Here is a 20,478-nt window from a genome sequence, read left to right on the forward strand (position 1 = left end):
GGTGGCTCCCAGCAGCTCCCGCCTGGTGCCCTTGAGTTGGCTGAGGAGCTGAGAACTTGGACTTCAAGATTCTCTGACTTCACTGGTCTGACGTGGAGCTCCCCGTGTTTGAATAAGAAGTGGCTGGGCGTGGTGGCTCACGCCTTTAATCCCAGCACTTTGGGAGGCCGAGGCAGGTGGATCACTTGAGGTCACGAGTTCAAGACCAGCCTGGCAACATGGCAAAACCCTGTCTCTACTAAAAGTACAAAAATTAACCAGGCTTGGTGGCAGGCGTCTGTAATCCCAGCTACTCGGGAGGCTGAGGCAGGAGAATCGCTTGAACCTGGGAGGTGGAGGTGCAGTGAGCCAAGATTGTGCCACTGCACTCCAGCCGGCGCAACAGATCGAGATTCCGTCTCAAAAAAACAAAAAGAAAGAAAAGGCAACCAGCCTCAGCCGTTTACGCAGGGACAGGTGTTTATGTGGGAGGAAGATTAGATATTAGATATCGCCTCCTCCTGCGGCCTTGGAGCTATGGGGACAGGGACGCTGGGGGTGAGGACGGTTCATGGTAGTAAAGTCCTGTGAGAGTGGGAGGGGAATGGAGGCCCCAGGACCATGTGGGTGCAACAGCAGGGACGGGACAGTCACCCAGACCGAGCAGGGCTGTGGGAGCACAGGTCAGTGTGACGTTGGCTGGGGCTCAGCATGCGTAACCCAGGGCTGGGCAGTTCTACTCGGGCACGTAGACACAGACAAGGATGCTCCTAGTAGCCCTACCCAAGTGCTTCTTGCCAGAATGGGTCTGTTTGTCCAGTGGGCTGCTGTGCAGTGATGAGACGTAGAACCTCGTCCTGGCGCGGCTGCACAGAGAGGCCTTTGTTTGCAGTCGGCTTCTTCTTTAAGCTCTTTTAATTTTTTTTAACTTTTTTTTAGTTAGAGGCAGGGTCTTGCTCTGTTGCCCAGCCTGGAGTTCAGTGGCACAATCACTGCAGCCTTGACTTCTCCTGCTCAAACAGTCCTCCCACCCCAGCCTCCTAAGTAGTTAGGACTAAAGGCACCGCCATGCCCGGCTACATTAAAAAAAATTCTTTTTATTTTTTTGAAATGGAATTTTGCTCTTGTTGCCCAGGCTGGAGTGCAATGGCGTGATCTCGGCTCACCGCAAACCTCTGCCTCCCGAGTTCAAGTGATTCTCCTGCCTCAGCCTCCCGAGTAGCTGGGATTACAGGCGCCTGCCACCATGCCCGGCTAATTTTGTATTTTTAGTAGAAACGGGGTTTCTCCACATTGGTCAAGGTGGTCTTGAACTCCTGACCTTGTGATCCGCTGCGGCCTCCCAAAGTGCTGGGATTACACTCGTGAGCTGCTGTACCCAGCATTTTTTTTTTTTTTTTTTGGAGATGGAGTCTCGCTCTGTCACCCAGACTGGAGTGCAGTGGTGGAATCTCGGCTCACTGCAAGCTCTGCCTCCCAGGTTCAAGCGATTCTCCTGTCCCAGCCTCCCGAGTAGCTGGGATTACAGGTGCCAGCCACCAGGCCCGGCTAATTTTTTTTGTATTTTTAGTAGAGATGGGGTTTTGCTGTGTTGGCCAGGCTGGTCACGAACTCCTGAGCTCAGGCCATCCGCCCGCCTTGCCTGCCCAAAGCGCTGGAGTTCCAGGTGTGAGCCACTGCTTCTGGCCCAGAACCTTAAGTTCTTGATGTACAGAGAACAGCAGCATCATGGAAGTGTGATCTCTGTTTTTTTGTCTCCACTAATTGTGAGCAAACATTTGCGTGGGGACTGGGCTGCTTGTGCCGGTCCCACGGGCTTCTTGGGAGCACAGTGTCAGCAGAGGGGGGATGGGCCTCATTGTGGGGAGCAGAGAGGGGGACGGGCCTCATTGTGGGGAGCAGAGAGGGGGACGCGCCTCATTGTGGGGAGCAGAGGGGGACGGGCCTCATTGTGGGGAGCAGAGAGGGGGACGGGCCTCATTGTGGGGAGCAGAGGGGGACGGGCCTCATTGTGGGGAGCAGTTTTGCCTGGAACGCTGTGAGTTTCTCAGATGGAAACTAGGCAGACAGACTGTTCTGGCGGGAGTGAGGTGCGCGGCCCCGTGCGGGAAACGCGTGCCTTTGGAATTCCAGGTTTCCCTCGATGTCAGGTGGGACGTGACTGGCATCGTCTGCCCCCGCCCGGAGCCCGGCCTCCTGTTCGTGGCTCCTGGGGTGGGTTCTTGAGCGTTGCCTCCTTGCCATGTAAATGAATTTGGTTTTAGAAACTCACTGCTGGTCGCAGAGTCTGCATAGCAGACCAGTCGAGGTGGGAGGGAGAGGGCAGGGGCCATGAGGCCCAGTGAGGTGGGGAGTGAGATCCCGGCCTGCGGTGCAGAGCCCTGTCCCCACTGCTCTGTCCTTGTGTTCTGCCGCACCCTTTGTTCTTGGATTTTCACCTCAGGAAAGCCAGGTAGCTGCTCCACCCCCAGCCAGGGCCCATCCGTCCAGGAAAAGGGCACAAAGTCTCCTAGCTCCCTGGCTCAGGGCCCAGGCAGTCCTAGCTCCACGGAGGCTGCAGCCCACGGAGATTTAGCTCCCAGCTCATTGTCACCCCAAGCTGAGCCGTGGAACCGTGCTGCTGAACAGGAAGAAGGGAATGGTGTCTCTGTGGAGATCTGGCACTGTCAGTGGCCTGAGGAGTGGGTGCAGTCGCCTTTTGTTATTCCGAGGCTGTGGGAACTGGGGGAGGGGCTGGCCTCGTCCCCACTGAGGCCTGGGGTGCCCTTGGAGGCAGCTGTCCTGGTGCACCGAGGGGTCAGGACACACATGGGTGGCCTGGGAGCGTCCGGGTGGCACTGAGCTAGCGGTGTGGTGGGCAGATGGGGAGCCCTGGGTGCACAGACACACAGACCAGGGGGAGGGGAGGAGAGAGGGGACGGCGGCAGAGGCCCTGGCGTTGCCCCCACTGGGGAGAGGGCAGGAGCACCTGTTCCCGGGTGTGGAGAGGCCGAGTTTCAGGCACCTCTGAGCACTGCTGGGCAGGTGAGCTGGGGAGAGGCCGGCCTGAGCACCTGGGGGAAGTCTCGGTGGGGGATGGGGCGGAGTGCGTCCCTCAGTGTGAATACAGAATATATATACAGACAGCACGCACGCAAGTGCATAAACATAAACCTAGAAGGAGGTCGTGGTGAGGCGGGAACCCAGTTTCCCAGGAGGAGAAGTGAGAGGAGGAGGGATCCTGGGTCGGGCAGCATGGCCGGTACCACACGCTCCCAGAGCGCCGCGTTGGTGAGACAGGATGGGTGCTCCTTCAGATGCACAGCCACCCCCTGAAGTAGGAAGAGAAACCCAGTTGTGAGAAACAGGAAATCAGGGCTGCCTGAGCGCTAGGGTTGAGACCTGGGGGAGGTGGGGTCTCGGTGCTGCGGAGTCACGGTGGCACCTGCGCAAAGCCCGAGCTGGGGGGAGGATTCCCACCGGCCCTTGGAAGGAAACAGGCTGTTCTGACCTTCCTGGAGCTTGTGGGAAGGGAGGGGGTGTCTCGCCTGAAAAGCCACAGTCACCTGAGCGTGAGGCGGGTGTAAGTGTGGTTTTGTACCACGGGGTCTGTCTAGGGAGTGGCATGGAATTAGTCCTGGGGCACCTGGCAGCGGCAGCCACAAAGCCCATCAAGAAGGTGCAGCTGCCAGCCAGGGCGTGAAGGACCCACAGCCCCAGTTCTGCCAGGAAGGTCAAGTGTGCCCTGGAAACTGTCTCCCAAGAACAAGGATCTGCCAACATATACAGAGAAAAATGAGATTCAATTGCTAAAACTCTCTGGACAGTGAACGATTGCATTTTCTTTTTTTTTCTTAAGACAGTCTCACTCTGTTGCTGAGGCTGGCGTGCAGTGGCACCATGTCGACTCACTGCAACCTCTGTCTCCTGGGTTCAAGCAGTTCTCCTGCCTCAGCCTCCCGAGTAGCTGGGATTACAGGTGCTCACCACCACGCCCGGCTAATTTTTTTTTTTTTTTTTTTGAGACAGTCTTGCTCTTGTCACCCAGGCTGGAGTATAATGGTGCCATCTCGGCTCACTGAAACCTCTACCTCCGGGATCCAAGCTATTCTCCTGCCTCAGCCTCCCAAGTAGCTGGGACCACAGGTACTCGCCACCACGCCTGGCTAATTTCTTTTTGTATTTTTAGTAGAGACGGGGTTTCACTGTGTTAGCCAGGATGGCTATGAGCTCCTGACCTTGTGATCTGCCCGCCTCGGCCTCCCAAAGTGCTGGGATTACAGGGGTGAGCCACCGCACCCGGCCCCGCCTGGCTAGTTTTTATATTTTTAGTAGAGACGGGGTTTCGCTGTGTTGGCCAGGCTGGTCTCGAACTCCTGACCTCAGGTGATCCACCTGCCTCGGCCTCCCAAAGAGCTGGGATTACAGGTGTGAGCCACCACGCCTGGCCCAGTTGCATTTTCAGAGTAATTTTAAATTGGTGGTTGAAACCTTTGAGGACATTGAATGTTCAAAACGGGTAATATGTTTCCCTTTCTTACCGTTTTAGTGTCTGCTTCTGCTCTTTGCCTGGGAGAGGCCCTGGTGGCCTCGTTCTTGGCGCCCAGAGTCCCTGCTGTGGCCCCACCCCCAGGCGGTCTCGGTGGCCCATGCTGCCCAGCCCGGAGGTAAAATCGCTCCTGGCGGTGGCTTCAGCATGTCGTCCTCGGTAAAAACCCCGGCGCTGGAAGAGCTCGTTCCTGGCTCTGAGGAGAAGCCTAAAGGCAAGTCGCCTCTCAGCTGGGGCTCTCTATTTGGTCACCGAAGTGAGAAGATTGTTTTTGCCAAGAGCGACAGCGGCGTGGATGAGAACGTACTGACTGTCACCATCACGGAGACCACGGTCATCGAGTCAGACTTGGGTGTGTGGAGCTCACGGGCACTGCTCTACCTCACGCTGTGGTTCTTCTTCAGCTTCTGCACACTCTTCCTCAACAAGTACATCCTGTCCCTGCTGGGAGGCGAGCCCAGCATGCTAGGTAGGCGGCGGCTTGCGCAGGGTGGAAACCAGCTGCCTGCGACCCCACAGGGAGCAGCCAGCAATGTCCCGGGAGGGCGTGGGGAGCCCAGGTCAGGATGGGAACCCGGGGGTGGAGCCCGCTGCAGGTGCGGGAGGGGTGATTCTCCCTCTTGGCTTTGGCCCCCTCCCTCCCGCAGGCGCAGTGCAGATGCTGTCCACCACGGTTATCGGGTGTGTGAAAACCCTCGTTCCTTGCTGTTTATATCAGCACAAGGCCCGGCTTTCCTACCCACCCAACTTCCTTATGACGATGCTGTTTGTGGGTCTGATGAGGTAAAGAATCTCACGCTTTGGTTGAGTATCTCTTTTTCTTTAAATGTAAAGTCCCTGGCTTGTTCCTAGAGCGGCTGGTGAGTTTTCAGTGCAGATTTTACAGAAGCGTCAGGGCTGTCCAGATGTCAGGACACCAGGTGAATGGGAATTCGTGGCTCTCACTGCCTCTTGCGCAGTCAGCTTCTTTCCAGGCTGGTGGTCGCGGAACAGGGCGCCTCCTTGTTTCTGGGGCATTTTCACAGGGTGGCCGTTGTCACTTCACGTTGGGCGCAGTGCCATTTCCTGGGGGCTCGACGTAAAGCGTCACAGAGGTGGGTCCAGGCACCATGTTGGTGGTGAGGAGTGGGCGGAGAGGGGCCGACGTGCCCGTTGACCGAGCAAGCCCCTTGGAGAGAGAGCCTGCCCAGTGGTTGCAGGTAGACAGACTTGTTCTAAGGTAACGGTGCTTTTTGCTAATTTTGAGGTTTGCGACGGTGGTTTTGGGTTTGGTCAGCCTGAAAAATGTGGCGGTTTCGTTTGCTGAGACGGTGAAGAGCTCCGCCCCCATCTTCACAGTGATCATGTCTCGGATGATTCTAGGGGAGTACACAGGTGAGACTCCTGGGCCCCGCCATCCCAGGCCTCCATCCGCGGTGTCCGTCTTTGCCACCTCCCATGGGGCTCTGCCGAGAGGACCACTCAGAGCGGGGCCCACACTGGCAGTGCCTTCACTTCTCTCCGGAAACATTTTCCCCACGGTCACATGTGCGGGGGTGTCTTGGAGCCTGGTGTCTGCCAGGTCTTCTCACACTGGCATGCGGAGGTCAGGGCAGGGTTGGACCTCATGGCCCCAACTGGGTGGGGAGACAGTTGGGGACTGGGCAGATTCCTGGCAAGCAAGATGACCGCAGGTGCCAATCACTGACCGGAAGAGGATGGGCGGGGCCGCCTTCGGCCCGCATCACACAGGTGGCTATGGCTCCTGGTGTATGGGCGAGCCTGTGCCAGCACCCCACAGCCTCCCCAGCACCCGCCACCACAGGCCTCTCCTGGGCCCCAGCCCCTGACCTCAGCTGCAACCCAGGCTCTTGCCTCTCCCACCTCTTAATGACTCACAGGTGATTTCTAGCGACATGTAGGCTCCACGTCGCATACCCAGTGTGGCTGCATGAAAACAAGCGAGGGACAGAGGCACCCACAGAGCATGGCGTCTTGCACGGAGTGGGGGGTGGTATGTGCACACGTGTTCGCCTGTTTAAGAAACGACAAGATCTTTTTTTTTTTTTTTTGAGACGGAGTCTTGCTCTGCCGCCCAGGCTGGAGTGCAGTGGCCGGCTCTCAGCTCACTGCAAGCTCCGCCTCCCGGGTTCACGCCATTCTCCTGTCTCAGCCTCCCGAGTAGCTGGGACTACAGAAGATCTTAAGGCCAAGGCAAATGTCTGCCTGCCTTTGGGGACCGGAGGACCTCGGCCGAGGGTCCAAGGCAGGGTTGGGCTTGCCCCACGTGCACTTGAGACCCGCACACACGTTTAGTTGATTATAACAAAATCAAAGCTTAAAAGTCAACTCCTTTTTTGTTTTTGTTTTTTTGTTGTTGTTGTTTTGAGGCAGGGTCTTGCTCTGTCGCCAAGCTGGAGTGCAGTGATGAGATCATGACTCACTGCAACCTCTGCCTCCCGCTTAGGCGATCCTCCCACCTCAGCCTGTTGGGTAGCTGGGACCTCATACATGTGCCACCATGCCCGGCTAAGTTCTGTATTTTGTGTGTGTGTTTTTTTTAAACTGTGAATATACGTTAGTCATTTTTCTTACAATTGAAACTTGAAACTCTGGGGATTCAGAATTAACAGCCTTGCCTGTGAGCTTCTTATCGACACCAGAAAAAGTTCCGACCTTGGGTTTCACATTGTTCTGCTGGGCTTTGTCCGAATGAACCCTTGTGAGCTGCTGCTGTCATTTTCATGTGGATTCTCCTGTCCACAATTTCACCTGGGAAGACTAAGTCCTCAAGGATTGTGACGTACGCGGCTGTCAGACCATGGATCCTGGGACACTTTTGCTTATTTTTTGTACACCTTTTTTGAGTTGGTTTAGGCAGAATTCTCCTCTAAGCAATAGACAGCATACTTCCCAGTGAACTTTTTCTTCAATTCATGTACTAGCCAGACTTGGATTTTCTGGAATGATTTCAGTGGCAGAACAGGAACAAAAACTATGATAACTTCCTTTTTTTTTTTTTTTTTTTTGAGACGGAGTCTGGCTCTGCCGCCCAGGCTGGAGTGTAGTGGCACGATCTCGGCTCACTGCAAACTCCGCCTCCCAGGTTCTCGCCATTCTCCTGCCTCAGCCTCCTGAGTAGCTGGGACTACAGGCGCCACCACCACGCCTAGCTAATTTTTTTTTTTTTTTTTGAGGCAGAGTCTCGCTCTGTCGCCCAGACTGGAGTGCAGTGGCGCAATCTCGGCTCACTGCAAGCTCCGCCTCCCGGGTTCACGCCATTCTCCTGCCTCAGCCTCCCGAGTAGCTGGACTACAGGCGCCCGCCACCTCGCCCGGCTAGTTTTTTGTATTTTTAGTAGAGACGGGGTTTCACCATGTTAGCCAGGATGGTCTCGATCTCCTGACCTCGTGATCCGCCCGTCTCGGCCTCCCAAAGTGCTGGGATTACAGGCTTGAGCCACCGCGCCCGCCCTAGCTATTTTTTGTATTTTTAGTAGAGACGGGGTTTCACTGTGTTAGCCAGGATGGTCTCGATCTCCTGACCTCGTGATCCGCCCGTCTCGGCCTCCCAAAGTGCTGGGATTACAGGCTTGAGCCACCGCGCCCGGCCCTAGCTAATTTTTTGTATTTTTAGTAGAGACGGGGTTTCACTGTGTTAGCCAGGATGGTCTCGATCTCCTGACCTCGTGATCCGCCCGCCTCGGCCTCCCAAAGTGCTGGGATTACAGATGTTAGCCACTGTGCCCGGCCCTTTTTTTTTTCTTTTTTTGAGATGGAGGCTTGCTCTGTCATCCAGGCTGGAGTTCAGTGGCGCGATCTCGGCTCACTGCACCCTCCGCCTCCTGGGTTCAAGCGATTCTCCTGCTTCAGCCTCCCGAGTAGCTGGGATTCAGGAGACTGCCACCACACCCAGCTAATTTTCGTATATTTAATAGATACGGGGTTTCACCATGTTGGCCACGCTGGTCTCGAACTCCTGACCTCGTGATCTGATCTCCCACAGTGCTGGGATTCCAGGCATCAGCTGCTGCGCCTAACCTATGATAACTTTCTGACCACCAGCGACCTCCGTTTCCCTCGCTGCCGTGATAATCAGCTCCCTGAGCTGAGCCCTGACGTCCGAGTTTATCTCCAGCTCCAGAAGAACCTGAGAAGCCGAGAACAGCAGGGCCAACCCTCAGCACATGTCTGAGCACCCCCGGCCTCATATGCGTGTTTTATAGAGATGGGGTCTCGCTATGTTGCCCAAGATGGTCTTGAACTCCTTGCCCCACGTGATCCTCCTGCCTCGGCCTCCTAAAGTGCTGGGATTATAGGCATCAGCCGCTGCGTCCGACTTTAAAAAGCAATCCTGAAAATCATCAACGAAATGACACAGAGCAACCTTGTTGCCCATCAAGCCATGCAGAAAGGAGCTGTTTATTTCCAGCAAATTTAAAACGTCGATTTTACCTCCAGCCATGGTAGATGAGATATTAGAAAACCAACTCTCTTGCTGACAACAGTGAGAAAATATTGATACCATTTAGCAAAAAGAAGTCTGTGGGGGAGGCGTTGGAGAGGGACGGAGGTGCCAGGGCCTGAGGCACCCAGCTTCCAGAGCCTCGGGCAGCCCAGAGAGGTGACCCTGTCTTAAGGCACCACCCTCCCCAGTGCATTTGCTAATGGTTTCTGAGCAGAGCAGTCTCCTGGGGCTGAAGGAGCACAAGCTGGAATGGGCGCCCCACCTTGGGGACCCCCAGACTTCAGACCTTCAGCTGGGATGGGAATCTGGTGCTGGATAAAGGCGCCTATGACGCCCCAGCTGCATGTCACCAGCAGCAGCAAGTCCTCCCTGAAGGGTGAAACGCCATTCAGTCTCCAGTTTTCTCGACAAATTTCATAAATGTTGTCTGTGATTTAACCAGTTTCCAGCAGAGGACGAGACCAGGTGATGGCAAATGAGAGGACGCCCCTGTTGGTGGAGCCTGCCAACACGGATTCAGGTCCCTCTGCTACGCCAGGGTCTTAGCCAGGCCACATCTGCGGGTTTCCCACATTAACTTGACTCAGGTTTCTTTTTCTTCTTTTGAGACAAGGTCTCACTCTGTCACCCAGGCTGGAGTGCAGTGGCGTGATCACAGCTCACTGCAGCCTCGGCCTCCCCTGCGCAGGTGATCCTCCCACTGCAGCCTCCCCGGTAGCTGGGACCACAGGCGTGTGCCACCACACCCAGCTAATTTTTGTATTGTTTGTAGAGATGGGGTCTCCTTGTTGCTCAGCCCTGGGCTCAAGTGATCCTCCTGCCTCGGCTTACCAAAGTGCTAGGATTACAGGTGTGAGCCGTGTTCCGTGGAGTTTTTAAAAATTCTTCACGTAAAAGTGTTTTGTTATGTTTAAAAAGGAGCAGAAAAGCATCAGCTCAATGTGGGCGCACCCCTCCCGGCCCCCAGACTCTCTTTCTCTGCAGTTCCCAGGGGACCATCTTCACACTCACCGTTTCACATGCGCATTCACAGAACCAGGAAGGTTTCTGGGGCTCGCCCGCCCGTGGCTGGGGTTCAGCCTCTGGGAGACGCATCTCATGCAGAGTGAAAGGCGCCACTTTTGCCGTGGGGACGGGACTTGTTCGCAGACATGGACTTCGATTTACTTTGTCTTACAATGTGAAGGAACTGACAAGTATTGTTTTTCAATTGAAGGAAGCGTCCGTTCCTTTCATAAGAGGGAATGGAAACTGCCTGGCCCTCGGGAGGGAGCTTCCACCTGGCGGGTCAACCACTCACAGGGACTGTCCTCTCGTCAGGGCTGCTGGTCAACCTCTCCCTCATCCCAGTCATGGGCGGGCTGGCGCTGTGCACGGCCACTGAGATCAGCTTCAACGTCCTGGGGTTCTCGGCCGCACTGTCCACCAACATCATGGACTGGTGAGTCACAGAGAAGGTGGGTGTGAGGGGGACGAGACCTGGTGCTCCCTTGCCTGCATCTGGGTGTGCGGATTCTCAGATGAGCTGAGAATTCCTCCCGTGAGCCAAAGCAGGTGTGTCCTATGCTGCGCTTTCCTAAAGAGCAAAACAGGCCGGGCGCGGTGGCTCACGCCTGTAATCCCAGCACTTTGGGAGGCCGAGGTGGGTAGATCATGAGGTCAGGAGATCAAGACGATCCTGGCGAACACGGTGAAACCCCATCTCTACTAAAAAAATGCAAAAAACTAGCCGGGCGTGGTGGCGGCGCCTGTAGTCCCAGCTACTCAGAGGCTGAGGCAGGAGAATGGCATGAACCCGGGAGGCGGAGCTTGCAGTGAGCCGAGATCGCGCCACTGCACTCCAGCCTGGGCGACAGAGCGAGACTCCGTCTCAAAAAAGGGAAAAAAAAGAGCAAAACAGCAGTTATCCTCGTAAGGTAACTTTCTTAAAAGAAGCCCAAATTGCAGGATGGACAGTCTTGATACTTAAAATACTAGCCATGGAGACACGGTTAGTTGACAAATGCTGAAATACACGGTGTGTGTTCAGCGGTGCATCTCGCCCAGGGTGTCTTCATGCGGCTGCCAGAGCAGGGACAGTCCCCCAGCGGCAGGTCCTACCTGTTCAGGAGCTGCGCCCCTCCAGGCCAGGCGGATCCTCTGCTTCCTTGGTGGCCGTCTGTGTCCTGCTGTCACGATGGCAGAAAGGATGAGAGGCCAACTCCCACAGCGAGGACGGCACGTGGCGGGGTCCGAGAGGACAGGGCCCTGTTACGCATGGCTTTGTCACTCAGTAGAGAAGAGCAGTGGACGCTGCACTTCAGGGCCTGTTCAGATTCACCCAGGATTGGGCGTCCACATCCCTGCTGTGCTATGAATGGCCACACTCCAGCCCTGGCAAAACTTGCCCTTGGAGAATGACTGGCTTCTAGGCTTTTCCTGCTTTTGAGGAAAGAAAGGAAAAGACACCACCACCGGTGTCTAAGAGTTTATCATTATTACTAATAAGCAAAACAGGTTCCTGGTGAGATTTTGAATAATACAGTAGTAAAAATAAAAGTCAGTTGGGCGCGGTGGCTCACACCTGTAATCCCAGCAGTTTGGGAGGCTGAGGCGGGCAGATCACAAGTTCAGGAGATCGAGACCATCCTGGCGAACACGGTGAAACCCCGTCTCTACTAAAAATACAAAATATTAGCTGGGCGAGGTGGCGGTGCCTGTAGTCCCAGCTACTCGGGAGGCTGAGGCAGGAGAATGGCGGGAACCCGGGAGGCGGAGCTTGCAGTGAGCCGAGATCTCGCCACCCCACTCCAGTCTGGGCGACAGAGCAAGACTCTGTCTCAAAAAACAAACAAAATCTGTTGGGCGTGGTGGCTCACACCTGTAATCCCAGCACTTTGAGAGGCTGGGGCCAGTGGATCACTTGAGGTCCACCAAGTTGTAGTTGGAGACCAGCCTGGCCAACATAGTGAAACCCCATCTCTACTAAAAATACAAAAATCAGCCAGGCATGATGGTGGCACCACTGAGGTCTGGTCATTGTCGCCGTCGCTCCGTGTGAGCGCAGACATCTTGTCCTCCGATGTTCCGTGCTGAGGACTAGTATTGATGCATAACCTCTTCTTTTCTTTCTTCTAGTTTGCAAAATGTTTTTTCGAAAAAGCTTCTCAGCGGGGACAAATACAGGTTCTCGTAAGTGTTACTCGTCAGTGAAATCTCCAGGTCATAAGACGAAGAGGACTTCCTGCCCGCTTTAAGAGTCAGAACACCCCACAGACCTGACTCCCTTCCTGTCTGGCTTGGGTGGTCTTTACAAGTACCTTGTCTAAGCTCGGGAGGGACCTGCCTGTTTCTCAGCCGCTCCCTTGAGCCCCTCAGCCAGCCTGGTGTGCGTTTGCGTTTTCATTTCTGGGAAGCTGCAGCGGCCCTCGTCCTGCCTAGAGAGAATGAATGTCTTGTGGGCTGGGGTGCCTGGGTGTTCTTGCTGTGAGGAGCTGCGTGTGGACCCGGCCTCTCCCGACACGCGGGGGCCCAGCGTGTTCTGTTGCCCACAGGGCCCCGGAGCTGCAGTTCTACACCAGTGCCGCCGCGGTGGCCATGCTCGTCCCGGCCCGGGTCTTCTTCACGGTGGGTTTCAGACACAGGTGTCCCGTCCTTACTCGCCTGGCTGCCTTATCTGGTGATTCAGGGGCAGAATGACTTCCCTTTCCAGGCCGTGTGCTGGCTGTTCGTGCCCAGCTCCGCCGCGGGCCCTGCTCAGCTGAGTTGCCCTGGGAGCCACTCGGGGTTTGCAGCTCAGATTTTTGTGTGAAGACTTTTATTTTGTTTATTGTTTGTTCTGTTTTGATTCTTCATCATTCAACTTGAGGGGGCTTTTAGGCTAGCTTAATTTCTTTTTTTATCACAAAACCTTTTTTTTTTTTTTGAGATGGAGTCTCGCTCTATATCCCAGGCTGGAGTGCAATGGCGTGATCTCTGCTCACTGCAAAGTCTGCTTCCTGGGTTCACGCCGTTCTCCTGCCTCAGCCTCCCAAGTAGCTGGGACTACAGTTACATGCCACCACGCCCAGGCAATTTTTTTTTTTTTTTTTTTTGAGATGAAGTCTCGTTGCCCAGGCTGGAGTGCAGTGGCACAATCTGGGTTCACTGCAACCTCCGCCTCCGGGTTCAAGCGATTCTCCTGCCTCAGCCTCCCGAGTAGCTGGGATTACAGGTGCACACCACAACGCCTGGCTAATTTTTGTATATTTAGTAGAGAGGTAGTTTCACCGTGTTGACCAGGCTGGTCTCCAACTCTTGATCTTAAATAATCCACCCGCCTCGGCCTCCCAGTGCTGGACAGGCGTGAGCCACTGCATCTGGCCTAAATATCTTTTTATTTTTTTTAATTTTTTTTTATTTTTTATTTTTTTATTTTTATTTATTTATTTTTTTTTTGAGACGGAGTCTTGCTCTGTCACCCGGGCTGGAGTGCAGTGGCCGGATCTCAGCTCACTGCAAGCTCCGCCTCCCGGGTTTACGCCATTCTCCTGCCTCAGCCTCCCGAGTAGCTGGGACTACAGGCGCCGCCACCTCACCGGGCTAGTTTTTTGTATTTTTTAGTAGAGACGGGGTTTCACCGTGTTAGTCAGGATGGTCTCGATCTCCTTACCTCGTGATCCACCCGTCTCGGCCTCCCAAAGTGCTGGGATTACAGGCTTGAGCCACCGCGCCCGGCCTCTGAGTCTCGCTCTGTCGCCCGGGCTGGAGTGCTGTGGCACCATCTCGGCTCACTGCAAGCTCCGCCTCCCAGGTTCACACCATTCTCCTGCTCAGCCTCCCGAGTAGCTGGGACTACAGGTGCCCGCCACCACGTCCGGCTACTTTTTTGTATTTTTAGTAGAGACGGGGTTTCATGATGTTAGCCAGGATGGTCTTGATCTCCTGACCTCGTGATCCACCCGCCTCAGCCTCCCAAAGTGCTGGGATTACAGGCGTGAGCCACCGCGCCCGGCCCATGTTAACTGTTTGTAAGTGTAAAGCTGAGTGGCCGTCACCCATCTCCAGAACTCTCTTCGTTTTGCGAAACTAAACCTTTGGCCTCATTCAGTACTCCCCATTCTCATCCCCCAACCCTGGCACCCCCATTCCACTTTCTATCTCTGAATTTGGTGACCCTAAAGACCTCATACAAGTGGAATGGTATCAGTCTGTCCTTCTGTGTCTGGCTTAGCTCACGTAGCATGGTGTTTTGGTGTTTTGAGGTTTACATGTGTTGTTGCATGAATCAGTTTCTTCCCTTCGTATTTTTTGAAACTGGGTCTTGCTGTGTCACCCAGGCTGCAAAGCACTGCGGCCTCATAGCTCACTGCAGCCACGGCCTCCCAGGCTCAAGCGATTCTCCTGCCTCAGCCTCCCAAACAGCTGGGATGGCAGGCATGTGCCACACCTGGCTAATTTATTTATTTATTTATTTTTATTTTTTGAAATGGAGTCTTGCTCTGTCACCCAGGCTGGAGTGCAGTGGGGCGATCTTGGCTCACTACAGCCTCCACCTCCTGGATTCAAGTGATTCTCCTGCCTCAGCCTCCCGAGTAGTTGGGATTACAGGTGTGCGCCACCACTCTGGCTAATTTTTGTATTTTTAGTACAGATGGGGTTTCACCATGTTGCCCATGTTGCAGTGGCACAATCTGTGCTCACTGCAGGCTGGTCTTGAACTCCTGACCTCAAGTTATCTGCCCACCTCGGCCTCACAAAGTGCTGGGATTACAGGTGTGAGTCACCATGTGCAGCCAGTTTTTTATTTTTTGTATTAACAGGGTCCTACTGTACTGCCCAGGCTGGTCTCAGACTCCTGGGCTCAAACCTCGGCTTCTCAAAGGTGGCTCCGACCTGGGATGACAGGCGTGAGCCACTGCGCTCAGCCTTTTTTTTTTTTTTTTTTTTATGAGACGGTGTCTTGCTGTGTCGCCCCACCCAGGCTGGAGTGCAGTGGCACAATCTTGGCTCACTGCAAGCTCCTCCTCCCGGGTTCAAACCATTCTCCTGCCTCAGCCTCCTGAGTAGCTGGGGCTACAGGCACCCGCCACCACGCCTGGCTAACTTTTTGTGTTTTTAGTAGAGATGGGGTTTCACCGTGTTAGCCAGGATGGTCTCGATCTCCTGACCTTGTGGTCTGCCCGCATCAGCCTCCCAAAGTACTGGGATTACAGGCGTGAGCCACCGCGCCCGGCCCCTTTTTTCTTTTTTAAGGTTAAATAATACTCCACTGTGTGGGTAAGAGCACATTCTGTTTATTCATCCATCCATTGTGGGTTATTTCTGCCTTTGGCTGTTGCAAATAATTCTGTAGTGAATGTCGGAATGCAAATATCCCTTAGAGAGCCTGCTTTCAATTATGTTTTTTAGTATCATTTTTAATAATAGGTACCTCTTTATTAACTCATTAAATAACCAGATCTAGCAGTAAGCGTAGTATCTATGGTAGTTTGATGTAGTGATGAGGGTAAACAGTATTTCAGGGTATCAGCAACAACTGCTAACAGGACATGAAAGTATCTGTAGTTTTTTTTTTTTTTTTGAGACAGAGTTTCACTCTTCATTACCCAGGCTGGAGTGCAGTGGCACAATCTCAGCTCACTGCAAACCTCCACCTCCCGGGTTCAAGCGATTCTCCTGCCTCAGTCTCCTGAGTAGCTGGGATTATAGGCATGCACCACCACACCTGGCTAATTTTTGTATTTTTAGTAGAGATGGGGGTTTCACCATGTTGGTCAGGCTGGTCTCAAACTCCTGACCTCAGGTGATTCACCTGACTCGGCCTCCCACAGTGCTGGCATCACAGGCGTGAGCTGCTGCACCTGGCCAATCTGTAGTATTATAGTTTATTCCCAACATTCATAATTGAATGAAATGCTGAGTTTCAAGTAAAGGTTAGTAAAGATAAAGATGCTGCCGAGCGCGGTGGCTCAAGCCTGTAATCCCAGCACTTTGGGAGGCCGAGGTGGGCGGATCACAAGGTCAGGAGATCGAGACCATCCTGGCTAATACGGTGAAACCCCGTCTCTACTAAAGAATACAAAAAACTAGCCGGGCGAGGTGGCGGGCGCCTGTAGTCCCAGCTACTTGGGAGGCTGAGGCAGGAGAATGGCGTAAACCTGGGAGGCGGAGCTTGCAGTGAGCTGAGATTCGGCCACCGCACTCCACCCTGGGCGACAGAGCCAGACTCCGTCTCAAAAAAAAAAAAAAAAAAAGATGCAGTTTTTTCCCAGTTGAGTTCAGGACCTTCTAAATGCAATTTGTAGACTTCCCTAGAGTCCACCACACAGAGGGTTCTCTGTGCGAGGTGCAGTTTCGAGTTCTTATCTTACTGTAGTTTTCTGGATTTTAACCCATTAGCTGTCAAGGCTGGCTGGCTTGGCCGTTCTCCCTGCAAGGAAGTTGTAGTTGCCGGCCGGGGCCATCAGTTCTTGTGGGTGTATACCCAGCAGTGGAACTGCTGGATTATATAATAATTCTGTGTTTAATTTTTTTTTTTTTGGAGATGGAATCTCACTCTGTTGCCCAGGCTGGGGTGCAGTGGTGCAATCTCATCTCACTGCAGCCTCCGCCTCCCGGGTTTAAGTGATTGTCCTGCCTCCCTCCTGAGTAGCTGGGATTACAGGCGCGCACCACCACGCCTGGCTGATTTTTAGATTTTCAGTAGAGACAGGGTTTCACCGTGTTGGCCAGACTGGCCATGCCCGGCCCCTCCTTGCGGTGTCTGTTGCATTTTCCTGCTGATGGTGATGTTCGGCTGCTTGTTGTCCGTTTGCATCTGCATGGTGAAAACTAATTAGTGCAAAAAATAATGGGAAAAAAACAAAATGGATGAGTGCACCGTTCAGCTCTCCGCCCTAGAGGCATTGTCACAGCTGTCCTCAGTGTCAGCAGCTTTACCCCGTGTCTGGGCAGGAGTGGCGCTGGGCGTTTTTGGTGGATGGTTAGTAAATGGAAAATGCAAACCAATAGAGTATCGTTTTGTTTTTGCCACATAGGACGTCCCAGTGATCGGGAGGAGCGGGAAGAGCTTCAGCTACAACCAGGACGTGGTGTTGCTGCTTCTGACAGATGGAGTCCTGTTCCACCTTCAGAGCGTCACGGCCTACGCCCTCATGGGGAAGATCTCCCCTGTGACATTCAGGTGAGTGGAGGAACTTCCCAGGCGCTGAGGGTGTCCACGTTGTTTCAAGAGGAGACTAAAAATCTAGGTATTTTTATAAGAGACACATGTGATTCTCTTCCACAGGGATGACTGTGGCTATGCTCTGTAATTACTAGGCCATTTTATACCCAGGCCGTTTGAAATGCAAATGATAGGCTGGGCCCAGTGGCTCACGCCGTAATCCCAGCACTTGGGAGGATAAGGCAAATCGATCATTTGAGGTCAGGAGTTCAGACCACCCTGGTCAACATGGTGAAACCCTGTCTCTACTAAAAATACAAAAAATTAGCCAGGTGTGGTGGCGGACGCCTGTAATCCCAGCTGCTCAGGAGACTGAGGCAGGAGAATCACTTGAACCAGGGAGCCGGAGGTTACAGTGAGGTGAGGGCACGCCACTGCGCTCCAGCCTGCGTGATGAGAGCGAGACTCCATCTCAAAAAAAAAAAAGCAAAGAGGCCGGGCGCGGTGGCGCAAGCCTGTAATCCCAGCACTTTGGGAGGCCGAGACGGGCGGATCACGAGGTCAGGAGATCAAGACCATCCTGGCTAACACGGTGAAACCCCGTCTCTACTAAAAAAAATACAAAAAACTAGCCGGGCGAGGTGGCGGGCGCCTGTAGTCCCAGCTACTCAGGAGGCTGAGCCAGGAGAATGGCGTAAACCCAGGAGGCGGAGCTTGCAGTGAGCTGAGATCCGGCCACTGCACTCCAGCCTGGGCGACAGAGCGAGACTCCGTCTCAAAAAAAAAAAAAAAACAAAGAAATGATAAACCGTAAAATAAACTGTAAACTGTGTGAAATAGGTTTTTAGGGAAATGTCCACTAGAAGTCTTTGCATTTGAAGGTTTTTGAAATTGAGTGCTTTTCCATCTAGAATAACGGTGCCTCAACTAGTCTTGTCTGCAGGAATGGAATGGTCTCGAGATTCTGGGCTGTCCAGTGCAGCAGCCACTGGCCACATACAGCTTCTGAGCACTTGAAATGTGGAGAATATAACAAGGACCAAATTCTAAATTCAAGCTGATTGTCGTCAGTTTGAACTTGAACAGACACCTGTGGTCACTGGTTCCTGTGCCACGCAGCACAGCTCTAGAAACGGGGGTGAGGCTCCTTCAGCTTCTTTCCACTTCTGTAACTGAACAGATTGAAGTTGCAATTTATTTATTTATTTATTTTATTTTCCCCAAAATGGAATCTTGCTCTGTCGCCCAGAGCTTCAGTGCCGTGGTGTGATCTCGGCTCACTGCAACCTCCGCCTCCAGGTTCAAGCGATTCTTCTGTCTCAGCCTCCTGAGTAGCTGGGATTACAGGCCAATGCCACTATGCCTAGCTAGTTTTTGTATTTTTAGTAGAGACAGGGTTTCACCATGTTAGCCAGGCTGTTCTCAAACTCCTGACCTCAGGCAATCTGCCCGCGTCGGCCTCCCATAGTGCTGGGATTATAGGCAGGAGCCACCACGCCCAGCCAAAGGTGCGATTTGAAGACTGGAAACTAGCCGGGAGGATTGGAGGTCGAGGCAGGCGGATCGCCTGAGCTCAGGAGTTCAAGACCACCCTGGGCAACGTGGTGAAACCCCATCTTTACTAAAACACAAAAAATTAGCCAGGCCTGGTGAAATGCACCTGTAGTCCCAGCTACTTGGGAGGCTGAGGCATCAGAATCACTTCAGCCAAGGAGGCGGATGTCGGAGTGAACCGAGATCGCGCCACTGTACTCCAGCTTGGGCTACAGAGTCAGACTCCGTCTCAAAAAAAAAAAAAAAAGACTGGAGACTTTTTGGTGGCAAATACAAAGGAACAAGGTTATGTCACCAGCAGGGGTAGAAGTCCCCGCGACTGGCATCGGCAGCCGCCTCATAGTCCCCGCGACTGGCATCGGCAGCCGCCTCATAGTCCCCGCGACTGGCATCGGCAGCCGCCTCATATCCTGTTGTGGAAGTCAGCGGCCTTTTTTCCGAAACTTCTAATCTGTCGTGAGGAGGCAGAATGGTCCCCAAACATGAAGTGAAAAGCAGATGTTGGGGCTGGCGGGGGTGAGGGACAGTCAAGTGTAGCTCTCCCTCTTCTCTGCTTTCCATCTGGTCCAAGTCAGTGCAGTAAATTCTCAAATACCCGTCGGAGCTGGTAGCCGCACACCGCGCACGCAGCGTTCCCCAGCTGAGAAACTGGAGCTTGCGCCTCCTCTCACCAGCAGGCCCCGCAGGCCCCACACAGAGCCGCCTCTTCCATGGTACTGCCCTGCCCCACGCTTCCTGCATCCTGAGCAGGAGGTGTCTCCGAGACAGGAAAAATGGCTGTGCTTTCTGAGTTTTTCTGGAGTTCACGGTGGTTTCCTGGGCTTGGTCACTGTCTCTCACCAGCATGTTTCTTTCTGGGGTCAGGAATTATTTCCAAATGCTCCTGAAGCCTAGTGTTTTAGTGAACATTAGTGATTGTTAGCAGTGGTTTAAAAAAAACATAAAGCTTTTTTTTTTTTTTTTTTTGAGACGGAGTCTCGCTCTGTCACCCAGGCTGGAGTGCAGTGGCCGGTTCTCAGCTCACTGCAAGCTCCGCCTCCCGTGTTCACGCCATTCTCCTGCCTCAGCCTCCCGAGTAGCTGGGACTACAGGCGCCCGCCATCTCGCCCGGCTAGTTTTTTGTATTTTTTAGTAGAGACGGGGTTTCACCGTGTTAGCCAGGATGGTCTCGATCTCCTGACCTCGTGATCCGCCCATCTCAGCCTCCCAAAGTGCTGGGATTACAGGCTTGAGCCACCGCACCCGGCCAACTTTTTTTTCTTTTTTTTTTTTTGAGACAGAGTCTTGCTCTGTGACCCAGGCTGCAGTGTGGTTGTGCCGTCTCAGCTTACTACAACCTCTGCCTCCCTGACTCAAGTGATCCTCCCGCCTCAGCCTCCTGAGTGGCTGGGACTACAGGTGTCCACCACCACGCTGGGCTAATTTGTGTTTTTTTAACCAGAGTCTCGCTCTGTCGCCCAGGCTGGAGTGCAGTGACGCGATCTCAGCTCACTGCAACCCCTCCTCCCGGGTTCAGGAAATTCTCCTGCCTCAGCCTCCCGAGTAGCTGGGATTACAGGCGCCCACCACCACGCCTAGCTAATTTTTCTATTTTTAGTGGAGACAGGGTTTCATCATCTTGGCCAGACTGGTCTTGAGCTTCTGACCTCAGGTGATCCGCCTGCCTCGGCCTTGGAAAGTGCTGGGATTACAGGCGTAAGCCACCGCGCGTTACCCAATTATTTTTCTTTCTTTCTTTCTTTCTTTATTTTTGAGATGGAGTCTCACTCTGTCGCCCAGGCTGGAGTGCGGTGGTGCCATCTTGGCTCACCGCAAGCTCCGCCTCCTGGGTTCAAACAATTCTCCT

General features: G+C 53.7%; 1 protein-coding gene across 6 annotated transcripts in view; it reads left to right on the top strand.

Annotated features, from left to right (window-relative positions):
• SLC35E2B (solute carrier family 35 member E2B) overlaps positions 1 to 20,478 on the top strand; it is a 40,500-nt gene that overhangs the window by 17,069 nt on the left and 2,953 nt on the right. For 4 of the 6 annotated variants that reach the window (XM_033228729.1, XM_033228728.1, XM_033228727.1 and 1 more), the window contains 7 exons: positions 4,508 to 4,976; positions 5,155 to 5,290; positions 5,754 to 5,881; positions 10,274 to 10,394; positions 12,071 to 12,124; positions 12,487 to 12,559; positions 16,951 to 17,096. In XM_033228729.1, the coding sequence (XP_033084620.1) occupies positions 4,655 to 4,976; positions 5,155 to 5,290; positions 5,754 to 5,881; positions 10,274 to 10,394; positions 12,071 to 12,124; positions 12,487 to 12,559; positions 16,951 to 17,096 (980 nt within the window). In that variant the 5' untranslated portion in view covers positions 4,508 to 4,654. Of the gene's footprint in view, positions 1 to 4,089; positions 4,105 to 4,507; positions 4,977 to 5,154; positions 5,291 to 5,753; positions 5,882 to 10,273; positions 10,395 to 12,070; positions 12,125 to 12,486; positions 12,560 to 16,950; positions 17,097 to 17,989; positions 18,217 to 20,478 lie in introns of those variants that run through there. The other 2 variants (XR_004441145.1, XM_033228731.1) reach the window with 2 other exon arrangements.

This window comes from Trachypithecus francoisi, unplaced genomic scaffold (assembly GCF_009764315.1).
Source record: "Trachypithecus francoisi isolate TF-2019V2 unplaced genomic scaffold, Tfra_2.0 Lachesis_group12, whole genome shotgun sequence".
In the NCBI taxonomy this organism is placed as follows: Eukaryota; Metazoa; Chordata; class Mammalia; order Primates; family Cercopithecidae; genus Trachypithecus; species Trachypithecus francoisi.